The following is a 13,970-nucleotide window of genomic DNA, read 5'->3' as shown; positions in this document are numbered from 1 at the left end:
AGTGCAGTGTAGTGGCTGGAGGACTGAACTAAGACCTGCGTTCAAATCCTCCCTCACCCATGAAGTTCACCGGATGATCTTGGGCCAGTTATGGCCTCTCAGCCTAACCTATGTCACAGGGTTCTTTCAAGGATACAATGGAGGCTGAGGAACTATGTATGTCATCTTGAGCATCTTGGAGGACGCGTTGGATATAAATGTAATAATAAATATTTTATCTCAAACAAGTCATCTTGATTTCGATGAAGCTACATTTTGAATAAACATGCAATGAAACTGAATGGTGAGAGATTTATGACAGACAAGAAGAAGTAGTTCTTCACTCTGTGCATAAACTGTGGAATTCACCAGATGGAGTGATGGCCACCAACCTGGACAGCTTTAAAAGGGGATGAGGTAAATTAATGGAGGATAAAGCTATTGATGGTTACTAGTCACGATGACTGTATATACATCCAGGATCAGAGGCAATATGCCTGAATACCAGTTGCTGAGGCTCATGGGCAGGAGAGTGGTGTCTGTTACAGCAAAAATATACAGGAAAATATCTCCTGACACCTTAACAAGTCCTACTGCCAGCAGATTTATTTAGAGCTCGGTTCAGACCTGGATCTTCTCTCCCACTTTGTTGTTGTTATGTGCCTTCAAGTTGATTATGACTTGTGGCGACCCTATGAATCAGTGACCTCCAAGAGCATCTGTCATGAACCACCCTGTTCAGATCTTGTAAGTTCACGTCTGTGGTTTCCTTTATGGAATCAATCCATCTCTTCTTTGGCCTTTAGTATATAACAAAACTAGGAGAACTGTAATTACCAACTACTGCTGTTGTTGATTGATCACTATACTTGTCAAGTACATATTTGCATTTTCTGTAGCAATATCACAGGCCTACTGTGCACCTGGCATTTCATGGCTTTTGTATCCCTGCTTAAAATATATCTGTTATCTACACACACCGATACACATATCTACTGATCAAGGATCACACTTCATACATCTGACAGTGTCCATGAAACCACAATGAATATATTTCAGGTGACACAATGATAAACTGGAATATTGTGACATCATCCACCTAGCCAATCAACTAGACATTTCCAACAACAAAGGAGTCTGGGGTACATTGTCATACTAATTTAACTGGAAAGGTGTTAAGGTCATTATCTGATTCAGTTTTTACCGATGAAACTGCTTTTAGAAAAGAGTCAGGCTAGCAGCTATGTCAAGGAAGAATGACCTTACTAATCTGGGGCTTCTCTGGAGGGGTGGCTCTAAAACCAACAACACAGTCAGGTAAAAAGCTTCACTGCATATTCAGGACTAGGAGTGGTATTTCAGATTTGGGAATGGGGTAAGATTCTTAGCAAGATGTATTATATCCAAAAGCAGCATCTATTGATGGTGCTGTAAGGGTGTGCAGTAATTATTTCTTTATACCTCAGTAATTATAGTAATATTCTCAACAATGTCCAGTCACTTCTCTCTTTTTTTAAACAATGGGATTTGTGTCTTGGATGTGCATTTCTAGAATACAGTTGCACATGCAACATGAGCAGAGTTAGATATGCTTCAGGCCTTCAGCCTGAAAAGGGCTTGAAATCAATGGACTGAGGTACATCCTAAGAAAAGGGAGGTAAGGTTACAATCCTATGTGTGCTATGCAACCATGAAAATGGAAATGGACTGCCTTCAAGTCGATCCCAACTTATGCCGACCCTATGAATAGGGTTTTCATGGTAAGCGGTATTCAGAAGGGGTTTACCATTGCTTCCCTCTGAGACTGAGAGGCAGTGATGGGCCCAAGGTCACCCAGTGAGCTTCATGGCTGTGTGGGGATTCGAACCCTGGTCTCCCAGGTCATAGTTCAACACTTTAACCACTACACCACACTGGCTCTCATGCAACTATAATTTTTTTTAAAAAAGCTTCCTGATGTGAAAAGCTAGTTAATTGTTCAGAGATATAGGTGCTCCTGAGGAATCATCAGGTGTTCTGAAATGTGTATGTGAGCAGAGAGACTGCCAAGTTATTAACTAGCCAGACCCTCGCCCCAACACCCAAAACACAAACAATTCCTGTCCTGTCCTGATACTCCTGTTATACTATGCTTGGTATGCAAGAGATAAATGATCATCACTTGCTAATCTCTGCACATCAACTTGCTGCTAAAAGTGCAGGAAAGAAGATGGTACAAACGTTGATGACCCACCCAGCCCCTCTTTCCTGAGTGCTAGCAGGAATTTGTGTTGTTCAATACAAATGTGACCTTGACGAGTTTTGTTCTGGTTTCCTCCAAATAAGATTTTTGAACCATGACCCTAAGTTGTAGGGAAGAGTTGTGGATGAGAGCGTATATCTTGTATGATTAGCATAAAAAATGATTTACCTGCAAAATTCACACTCTTGCATGGTCCATTTTACTTTAGTAATGGTTAAATAGTACTTGTCTGCAAATGTTCAGTCTGAAAGCCTTCTATCTATTTATCTACAGTATCTATCTTTCTACATTAATTTTATCAACCAGTTCCAACAACTCTCAAAGCCTTAAACTACCGTTCCCAGCATTCTTTGGGCAAAGCCATGGCTGTTAAAGTGGTCTAATGTATGGTGTGGATGTGACCTGTATGTCTACTACACTTTTAACCATACTGTGCAACATTTGGTGGTAGTGGTGAGGGAAATATAAAATGGACTGCCTTCAAGTCGATCCTGACTTATGGCGACCCTATGAGTAGGGTTTTCATGGTAAGTGGTATTCAGAGAGCGTTTACCACTGCCTCCCTCTGAGAGGCAGTGACTGGCCCAAGGTCATCCAGTGGCTGTGTGGGGATTCAAACCCTGGTCTCCCAAGTCATAGTCCAGCACCTTAACCACTACACCACACTATCAATATGAAATTAGGCAACAGATTACTTTGAGAAACATTTTATTTCTTTGTTTAGAAGGTTTGAGCCCCCAACTTTCAATCAAAAGATCCCCAAGGCAGTTTGCCTCAGATTACAACAGCACAAACCAGCCCAGTGACTTTTGTCCCTCTGTCCCGTGGCAGATGCCAAAGTGTCCGTCTTCTCACTTATGCATTGCCAGGGCAGCTGGCAGTTGAACAGAGTTATTTCTGACAGGGAAAAGAGAAGTAGCCACAGCTTTTTAAAAAAAAATATTTAAGACCCAAGCTAGATATGATGGACCTCTGTACAGAATCGTGTCTGCTGAGGAAATGCAACTACATGAAGCAGTGGAGCAGGGATGCAACTGAAAGCACAGCATGATGAGGAAAACACAGCTGAATCCTCTGCCTGCCTGCCTGTAATTTCCTCTCCCTCCACTACTTCTTTCAAAAGCCATTTTGAATAAATTTCCAGTGGGCAAGAAGTGCAAAAGATAAAATGTTTTCCTCACAGTTTGGCATTTCATGGCCCAGTGCGAGGTAATGGTTAGAGCGCAGGACCATGACCTGGGGGACCAGGGTTCAAATCTTCACTGGGCTATGAAGTTCACAAGGTGGCCTTTGGCCACTCACCGCCTCTCAGCTTAATCTACCTCACAGGATTATTATAAGGACAAACAGAGAAAGGGAGAATCCTGTATGCCACCTTAAGTTCCTTATACTGAGTCAGACTGTTAGTCCATCTAGTTTAGCACTGTCTACACTCACTGGCAGCAGCTTCCCAGGATTTCAGACAGGATTCTCTCCTAGGTCTACCTGGAGATGTCAGGGTTTGAACCCAAAACCTTCTCCATGGAAGGCAGATGCTCTACCACTGAACTACAGCCCTTCAAATTTTATTTATTTATTATTTAATTTATATCCTGCCCTTCCTCCCAGCAGGAGCCCAAATATAAATGTAATAATAAGAAAACTAATAAAATAAATCAAACTTCCCCCAAATGTTTAGAATTACAACTCCCATTATCCCTTGACAACAGGCTTTGCTGGCTGCAGCTGATGGAAGTTGAAGTCTAAAACATCTAGAGCAGTGGTTCCCAACCTGGGGGCTGGGACCCCCAGGGGGGCCGCGAAGTAATCCAGAGGGGGCCGCAAACAGTAAAGAAATGGATTATTTATTATTTTTTTTAAAAAGTCTTCACTCCCTTGACACTGTCTGCTTTGCACTGCCGCTGCAGATGACACCTCCCCCTTGCTCCAAACAAGAGGGGAGGCCTTCTTTGAAGCTCCAGAGCGTCTTTCAGGCGCAATAAGGACAGGCATCTGCCTATAAAATACATGGCAGATGCCAAAGGAGGCTGAGGGTGGGGCTACCAGGAAGAAGAGGGGATTACTATCACTGATTCCCATCTCCTTGCACTGCCGCTACTGGCAACGCCTTTACTTAGAATGAGAGGAGAGGGCTTTTTGTGAAGCAAAAAGAAGCAAGCCTGCAAAGAAAGGCTGCTTTCCCCCTTCCTTCCTGGCAGCCAGCCTGCCTCCCTGTGGGGAGGGGGTCACAATTTTTTTCCAGCTTATAAAGGGGGTCCCGTGCTCATAAAGGTTGGGAACCACTGATCTAGAGGGCACCAGGTTGGGGGACGCTGCCATAAAGGGAAGGCGCAGTAGCCTCAGTATGCTGTTAGACTACAGCTCCTATCATCCCTGATTATTGACTATGCGAACGGGCTGATGGGAGTTGCATTCCCACAACGTTGAGGTCAACGCGTGGTTAATCTTTTAAGGGCCAGACTTCCGATTTTTCTAACAATTTTCCATCTCTCCCTGGCGAATGTGATAGTTGCCCATAAAAATCCAGTGCAGAAATTTAACCGTTGTCTAGTAGGGTTTAGCATCGGCATTAGACAAGCGTTCCTGCTAGATTTTACTTCGCGTAAAGACATTTGTTGGCGTTTATAAAACATTCAGGCTACAGTCTTATATAAACATCTGCTTACTTGGAGTTAGCCCTGTTGAACTCTGCTCTTGAATATAACGCGTCTGTATATAAATCAATGGCATGTAAGTCTTCCTCATACATTTGAGCTATGACTCTGCACTGACAGAGCAACTTAACGCAGAGCTTGGAAAAGTTATTTTTTTGCACTACAACTCCCATCAGCCCAATCCAGTGGCCATGCTGGCTGAGTCTGATGGGAGTTGTAGTTCAAAAAAAGTAACTTTTCCAAGCTCTGAACTTAAGTTGATATTTTCTAGTACAGAGTGTTTTGTGGGGGGGATTTTTACATAGAAAACCAAATCAGACCAATTTCTAAGCCACTGTGTCTCAGGTACAACTTCCGCGCCCACCCCGTTCATTTTATTTATTTACCATATCACCCAAAGGTCTCAGGGCAGAAATACACATAATTAAAACCAAAGTTAAATAATAATATTAAAATAGGCCAACATAAATTCTATATAAATAAAGTAGCAGCTACAATAGCACTTCAAGCTAATGTCCCTCGCTCACCCATCCTCAAAAACCTGAGCAAAGACGGGCGTCTTCATCTCTTATGGGCATAGCTACATTGGAAGTGGTTTTATTAGGGCGAGTTTTCAACGTTTAAAAATGCCTTCATTTCCACCCCATCCTGAAACACGCCCTTACTTACAAAGAGCATACATTCCTATGTTCCTGCCACCTTTTGTAGAGAACACGCTACCATATAGTTATACCTAGGCTAAAATTCTGACTTTCTTTATAGATTTCAGCTCTCACTTCTGTTCCGGAGGATGTAATTGTTAAAAAAGCATTTAATATGAACCCGGAAGCTCCCTATCCTGACAATAATAGTAGCTGGCCTTACTCTATCCTTTTCTTATCTTTGCGGTCCATTCGGATTGTCGGGGGACGGGCGAGTCCGCCACTATCCCGTGGTGCAGCACGGCTGCACGCATGTGTAGGAGAAAAGAACGTACGATGGGGTTTCCTCGGTGTTATTAGCGATGCCACCGATGGCGTAATTTGCGGTACCGAATCTTGTCGCTGTTTGAACTTTCCGCCCGGGAGAATTGCTAAGTCCGTAGGTCTGGCCGTGAGGCGAACTGTTAGGGCGGCTACAGTCGAGAAAGAGTCGGCCTGCCGAGCCCAAATCCCGTGTTTGAGGTCTTTTCCTTGCCGCCGCCATGTCGGCGGGCTTCTCTTTCGGAGCCGGGACTCTACCTTCGGCTACCGCGGCTCCTGCTGGTACTGGAGGTGGCGGTGGTGGAGTGGGCTTCTCGTTTGGAGGCACTCCGAGGTGAGTGGGGAAAGCCCGAAATCCCCTCTGTCCTCGGGTGGAGGACGAGTAGACTTGGCTAACTTAGCTTTGTTGAAGACTGCAATTGCTATCCTCAGTTCTTATTGATTATTATAACATTTATATCTCGCCTTTCTTCCGAGGAGCTGAAGGCTGTACGTGATTGTCTCCCATTTTATTCTCACAACAATCCTGTGAGGTAGATTATAATGAAAGAGCGAATGATCTAGGTTCGCCCAGTCGAGTTTCATGGCTGAGAGAAATTTGAACCTGGGCTTTATTTTTACATCACTTTTTTTTTACGTCACGCTGGTATCAAAAAGGGAGGAACGGGCTGACTGCAGTTCTATTTTTATTTATTTGAGACAATTTAGGTGTGCAGTAAACTGCAACCAAAGTGATGTACTAATTAAAGAAACTTGTCTATGACAACAAAAGCCGCCCTGGGCTCCAACTGAGAGGAAGGGTGGGATCTAACTCAAATAAATAAATAAATAAAAGTAGCCACAATATGCCTAATCTGAAGGTAATTTCAGACAGCAAAAGATCTCTGTGATAAGGTGCATGTGGATTAGGACATAGGAAGCTGGTTTACAAAGAGTCAAACCACTGGTCCATGTAACTTGGTGTTGTCCATACTGACTGGCAATAGCTTACTAAGATTTCAGACGGGTCTCCCCAGCCCTACCTGATGATGCTGGTGACTGAACCCGGGACTTTTGGCATGCAAAGCAGATGCTCTTATAGATGAGCCATGGCCCTTTCTGTAGTGTTGGGAAAGCATATTCAAGGCACTGTGGATTAATTAACATGCTTTTGTGAGGATTTTATGCTTTGTTACCAAGCAGATTGAAGCCCTTCTCTTCCCCACCATCATTCTTATTTGTTTGAACCTAATTATGCGCCTAGTATTTATTATCATAATCATTAATCTTGTTACGCAAAGGTGTCCAAGCAACTTACTACAGTAGGGCCCCGCTTTACAGCACTTCGCTTTACAGCGTTCCACTAATACAGCGGTTGTGAATTGTAGAAAGGCCCTGCTTTACAGCGCTTGTTCCGCTTTTACAGCGGTTTTTTGCCGCCGGGTGCCGTTTTCGTCAATGTAAGTCAATGAGATCTGCTTTACAGCGGTTTTTGCTTTACAGCGGGGGTCCGGAACGTTAAAAAGCAAAATAAATATATAATACCATAAAACAAAATAACCGTCCCCATACAGCCACAGAAAGCTTTGGCAACTCACTAATACAAACAACATAATCTTCATTTATCAAATGCCTGGGGAAAAAGAAAAGTCTTTACGTTTACACTTTGGCATCTGGCAATGTCAGTGAAGGCACCATGCGAACCTCCTGGGGAACATGTTCCACAGATGGGGAGCCACAATTGAAAAGGCCTTTTCACTTGTCACCACCCTCCAAGCCTCCCTCAGAGAGGTGACGTGGAAAAGGGTCTTAGAAGAAGATCTAAGGGTCAGGTACGTTCATATCGGGAGAGGCATTCCAGAAGATATTGTGGTCCTGAGCCTTAAAGACCTTTGTAGGTCAAAACCAGCTCTTTGAATTGGGCTCGGAAGCATACAGGCAGACAATGCAACTGGAACAGAATTGGTGTTATATGATCTGTTCACCTTGAACCCGACAACAATCAGTCAGCCGCATTCTGCACTGACTGAAGCTTCTGACCCATTTTCACCATATGCTCAGGGGCACATGTTACCAAATTCTTGCAAGCTACACAGCAAGTGGATTGTACTGTGAAAGACCAACCCAAATTGTGTTTGCATTTTGACCAATTTGTAGGGCAGTACAATATCTCAGAGAGGAGTTCAGGTCTCCTGTTCCCCTGGTGCATTCACTATAGCTACCCAGTTTCCCTGCTTTTTAAAGTTTGATAGAAATATCTGAGGGCTATAGGTACGTTCTTAAACCACAAGGTTTTTTGCCTATTAGTGAATATATCCCCTTAGAGTTTCTTTTCCTAAATCTTATTGTACTTCTGCAAACCTCAGAGTCCCACTAGGCTGCTGATGCCTTCCTCTTGTGTTTTGGATGGTGCTGTTTTACCTAGTTCACTATTAGTATATAGGATGATGATGGAGGGGTTTAGGCTAAGCTCAGTATCACAGTGAACACACTACTTGAATTGTTTGTGTTCTCTCTCTCAATGTTCCTCACACAGAGTGTGCGGTGTCTGGCGCTAAAGGTGTAAAATCTTCAAATAAACTTTAGCAGTCTTGGTAAGAATAGCAGTCAGGTTTTATTTGTCAGTGTTGTGCTTGCACTTGCTTTTGTATTGTGGTTAACAGGGCTGTGGAGTCGGAGTCGTGGTGTCGGAGTCGGAGTCGGAAGCAATTTTGGGTGGAGTCGGAGTCAGTAGAAATGTACCGACTCTGACTCCAGCTTCAAAATGAATTTTGATTGACAAATGTTTTAAAATATAGATTCAAAATGTCAAAGAAGCTTCCCATGAAGTCAGCTGTAGTTGAGCATTTCACCATAACTCAATATGGAAAACATTTTGTGTGTCAGTGTATGACACAGAACCCAGATGAAGACAAATGCTGTGATGCCAAGATCAGCGCATATTCAGGCAGCGATAAAAATGCTCCTATGAGAGCTTCCAATTAAAAAAAACATTTACAGCCCTTTTCAGGGCTGTGGAGTTGGAAGCAATTTTGGGTGGAGTCTGAGTCGGACAGTAGAAAAATAGAGGAGCTGGAGTCGGAGGTTTGGCGTACCGACTCCACAGCCCTGGTGGTTAAGATAGAGCTCATGTGCACCATCTTGTATAATATTTTACATTTGTACTGTCATAAGCCACTTTAACATGCTGATTATATGAGTACTAATGTCTCAGCACAAACATCCTATGTCTGAAATGGTGTATGAATTTTCTGTCAGTCTTCTAAAATAAAGAGTTGACAGCTATTACAGAAACTTCTTTGCTATCACTAGAGTGCTAACAGTATTGTGTAAACATGTGTCTGTCTAGAATCTGATATAATACAGAGTGAACAAGGATACTAGAAAGAAAACCAGTATGTGTGAAATCTGTCGCATTGTTTCAAGGATTGATGCCTCTTCTTGTATTGCAGTCTGGAAAAGAGCTCAGTTTGAACCTTAATCACCTTAAAACCTATGTTAGGATGTGAGAAACAAGGTTACCTGTATGTTTCTGGAATTATTTTTTTAAAGCTTTTTTAAAAGATGTTTTCCTTTAATATGTTTTAAAGTCTTTTGTTTTCAAGATGTTTTAGAGTGGTTTTTAGTGTTTTTGTTTGCCACCCATGGCTCCTTGTGGGAGTAAGGGCAGGATATAAAGTTAATAAATAAATAAATGTTTAGTTCCTGCCCTTCAGACTGAACATGTAAAGACTAAAATATCTCAAATAATGTCAGAGGTGTAGCTTGAGAGCCACTTGGATTCAATTTAAGTTGAAATTGCTGCTTGGATGTCTTTGGGTCTCTGACCGTCCCTTAACGTAGGAAGAATTCCACATAAGGTTACTAAACATGTAATCAGTTTATTATGTTAATACTGTAAATTCAGTTGGGTTTTTTAAGTGTTTTGTGTTAAAATGACAACTAGCAACAAAAAACGTAAAAAGTCAGCATAAATCCTGGTTTAGATGAGGATGAAATATTTACTAGTTACATTTAAATTTATATTAAAGGAAGAAATATGCATGAGACCTTTTAACTTTGCTAGTTCTACTGAACAGTTTGAATGAAGAAACAAGGAGAAAATTGAACATGTCTATTAAGTTTATCTAATATTTATTTGTCTTGTAATTTAGCTCAACTGGAGGTCTTAATTTTGGGACATTGGGCTCAACAGCTCCGGCAACTACAACAGCTCCTTCTATAGGTTTTGGAACTGGACTTTTTAGCTCAAAACCTGCCACTGGTTTTACATTGGGAGGGACTAATACAGGTAAAATATACTTATTCTATTCTCAAAACGGGGCTTTTAATGATAATTGATTTGAGCTAATTAGGAGAATTAATGGCAAAATGGAATACTAACAAAACATGATCTAGCTTCTGATAATGTCACACAATAGTACTGAAAATTAATTTACTGTCCATATGTAATAAATACAACTGTTTTACTGTCTATCCTGTATGAAAAGCAAGTTTAGATCAATGTATCTGGAAGTGTTTCTGTATGGTAGCAGCATATTTAATTTATATTAAGTTCTTGCAAATTGATAGGGTTTTTTTTTGTTGAAATAGATGAAACCAATAACTAAATACTTAGGGTGACAGCCAAGTAGTCCCCCTGCACACACCTAAAATCTGTTCTGGGTGGTTGTGGGATCCTCCAGAACAGATTTGGGGCAGGAGTGGAGAAGGGAAAGTTCTGTTGAACAAGTTGAAGTCTGGTTGCATGGTGGTTGATAGTGATGTTAGTATGCATGCTTCTTTTTAAACAATTATTGTTTGTTAGATTTATATCCCATTCTTCCCCCCAGTAGGAGCCCTGGGTGGCAAACAAAAGCACTAAAAACACTCTAAAACATCATAAAAACAGACTTTAAAATATATTAAAACATCCTGAAAAACATATTTAAACACAACATCTTTAAAAGAAAAAAAGCTTTAAAGATATATTTTTTAAAAATGCATTAAAAAGCAATTCCAACACAGATGCAGACTGGGATAAGGTCTTTACTTAAAAGGCTTGTTGAAAGAGGAAGGTTTTCAGTAGGCGCCAAAAAGATAACAGAGATGGTGCCTGTCTAATATTTAAGGGAAGGGAATTCCAAAGGGTAGGTGCCACTACACTAAAGTTCCGCTTCTTATGTTGTGTGGAACAGACCTCCTGATGAGATGGTATCTGCAGGAGGCCCTCACCTGCAGTGCACAGTGATTGACTAGGTATATAAGGGGTAAGACGGTCTTTCAGGTATTCTGGTCCCAAGCTGTATAGGACTTTGTACACCAAAACCAGCCCCTTAAACTTAGTCCAGTAGCTAATAGGTAGCCAGTGCAATTCATTCATCAGCGGGGTGACATGTTGGCGATACCCTTCCCTAGTGAGCAGTCTCACCACCGTATTTTGCACCAACTGCAGCTTCTTGACCAACCTCAATGGAATCCCCACGTAGAGCCCATTACAGTAATCCAGCCTGGAGGTTACCAGTGCATGGACAAGAGTGGTCAGGCTATCCCAGTCCAGAAACAGCCTCAGCTGTCTTACTAGCAGAAGTTGGTAAAAGGCATTCCTAGCCACTGAGGTCGCCTGGGCCTTTAGTGACAAAGATGGATCCAGGAGCACCCCCAGACTATGGACCTGCTGTTTCAGAGGGAGTATGACCCCATCCAGCCCACCACCAAGTCCAGACACCGGTCTAGGGCTTGCACTGCCTCTCCCGATTCAGATGTTACAGAGAAATAGAGCTGGGTATCATCAGCGTACCGCTGACATCTCTCCCCAAATCTCCTGATGATCACTCCCAAGGGCTTCTTACAGTTGTTAAACAGAATGGGGAACAAGATGGTACACTGCGGTACCCCACAGCACAACTGCCAGGGGGCCGAAAGACAATTACCCAATGCTATTCTCTGAAAAAGACCTTGGAGATAGGATCGGAACCACTGTAAAACAGTGCCTTCAATACCCATCTCACCAAGTCAGCCCAGGATACCATGGTCAATGGTATCAATAGCCGCTAAGAGATCAAATAAGAATAACAGGGTCACGCTCCCTTGTCCTTCTCCCAATAAAGGGTCATCCATCAAGGCGACCAAGGCTGATTCAGTCCCATAAACAGGCCTGAAACCAGGCTGGAATGGGTCAAGATAATCTGTTTTGTCCAAGAGTACTTGTAATTGCTCCCCCACAACTCTCTTGATCACCTTCCCTAAAAAGGCGGTATTTGCGACCAAGCGGTAGTTGTCACATACCAGTGGGTCCAGGGTGGGCTTTTTCAGGAGCGGTCTGATCACTGCCTCTTTCAGGATGGCTGGAACCACTCCCTCCTGCAATGATGTGTTGACCACACCCTGGATCCTCTCGGTCAACCCCCCTCGGCAAGCTTTAATAAGCCAAGAAGGGCAAGGGTCATTGCTGGCCGCATCGTCACAAGCACCTTTCAATCATCAGGCCGCACCAACTGAAACCGATTCCAAGGAGTTGCAGCAGACGTTGCACTGGACACCTCACTGGGGACTACAGTAGATGTGGATGGGGCATCAAGATTGCTATGGAGGCAAACAACTTTACCCTCAAAGTTCCTTGCAAACAATTCACAGTGGGCCTCCGAAGGGTCTAAAACTCAATTTCCTGGAATTTATGTCCCTAACAATACAGAAAAGCTCCACTGGACAGCTACTTGAGGATGTGATGGCGGCAGAGAAGTAGGCCTTCTTCGCTGCCCTCACCACCACACAGAAGGAATGGTTATGATGTTTTACTTGTGCCCAGTCAGCCTCACAGCACATCATTTGCCACTTGTGCTCTAGCTGTCATCCAGCCTGTTTCATTGCCTTTAGCTCTCTGGTGTACCAAGATGCAAAGCGGGCTCCACAATGCTGGAGAGGGGTCTCAGGGGCGACCGGTCAAGAACATGATGCACTTTTCTGTTCCACAGCATGACAAGGGCTTTAACCATTGGGCAGACCATCTTAATCTGTTCACCACCTCTGCAGGGGAGGATTGGAGCTGCAAGTCTAAACTTCACCAGGAAGTGGTCTGACCATGACAATGGGGTGACTTCCACCACCACCCCCTCTATCTCCAGACCACACCTTCCTCCATCTGGAGCAAAAGCCAAGTTGAGAGTTTGCCCTGCCCTATGAGTTGGGCTGGTGGCCAAAAATATTTATTTATTTATTTATATTAGATTTATATCCTGCCCTTCCTCCCAGTAGGAGCCCAGGGCGGCAATTTACCCTCTCTGCAATTTGAATATCCCTTTTGTTTGAGCAGAAATGTTTCAGATAATATAGTTCAGTTTAACTGAAAAGAATTAGCTTATATTCAGTAATCTTGATGCTGTCAAATAATGACTAAATGGCACAAGTGGCAGGAATTTGTGGCACTCTCTGATAAGAACAGGGACATCTGTAAAAACTATACCAAGATATAGTTGTGTACTGTAGCTTGCAGCTGTTGCACTATCTCATACTTGGGGCTTAACCTGTTGTCCATCATGGCATATATTAAAGGTTTGCTGCTCACCAAAAATCTTTATATATTCATTTTTAAAAACATATTCTGGTTATATAGCATTATTATAGAGCTGCTAAAGGATTTTAATTCTCTACTGTTCCGACAGTGAAAAATCTGTAAAGTAATTGACAATGGTAGTGTGGTTTATTAAACTCAGTTTTTTGTGTGCTTCTAAACAGGAACAGCAACCACCGTTGCTACAGGATTAACGCTAGGTAAGAATTATATATTCAAAGGTAGCTTTCCTTTTTTTTAAAGTGGAGTTAGATATGCCCAACAAAAAGTTCTGGATTGGGATGATGAGAGACTAGGGGTGATGGATAAACCCTCAAATAAGGCTAAAGTGTCAAGAACCAAAAGATATAAATAAAATTTAGATAATTATACGTTAGGGACATGTACTCAAATATCTACCTGGTTGTTTCAAATCAGTATGTATTCCTCCCTTCCTTTCCATGGCCTTGTTAGCCTTCCTGGCCGCAATCCTCTAAAGCTCTCAGCTGCCTACACACCTTCCTGTGTTATTCTGATATGTGCTGTTCCATTCCTATACCCTGCCTGTTTGATACTTTCCCATTATCTTTCTCCTTGTTTCTGCGTTTTCTCAGCTTTGTCTCTCC

At 42.6% G+C, this 13,970-nt stretch overlaps 1 protein-coding gene across 2 annotated transcripts in view; it reads left to right on the top strand.

Annotated features, from left to right (window-relative positions):
• Positions 1-5,730: 5,730 nt before the first annotated feature.
• Positions 5,731-13,970, top strand: part of NUP58 (nucleoporin 58) — a 33,280-nt gene continuing 25,040 nt past the window's right edge. The window contains exons 1-3 of one of the 2 annotated variants that reach the window (XM_061628535.1): positions 5,733-6,171; positions 9,971-10,107; positions 13,530-13,565. In XM_061628535.1, coding sequence (XP_061484519.1) covers positions 6,059-6,171; positions 9,971-10,107; positions 13,530-13,565 — 286 coding nt within the window. In that variant the 5' untranslated portion in view covers positions 5,733-6,058. Of the gene's footprint in view, positions 6,172-9,970; positions 10,108-13,529; positions 13,566-13,970 lie in introns of both variants that reach the window. The other variant, XM_061628536.1, reaches the window with a different exon arrangement.

Source organism: Rhineura floridana, chromosome 5, assembly GCF_030035675.1.
Source record: "Rhineura floridana isolate rRhiFlo1 chromosome 5, rRhiFlo1.hap2, whole genome shotgun sequence".
Lineage (NCBI taxonomy): Eukaryota > Metazoa > Chordata > Lepidosauria > Squamata > Rhineuridae > Rhineura > Rhineura floridana.
The sequence above is the reverse complement of the archived record's forward strand: the minus strand, read 5'-3'. Positions and strand labels throughout refer to the sequence as shown.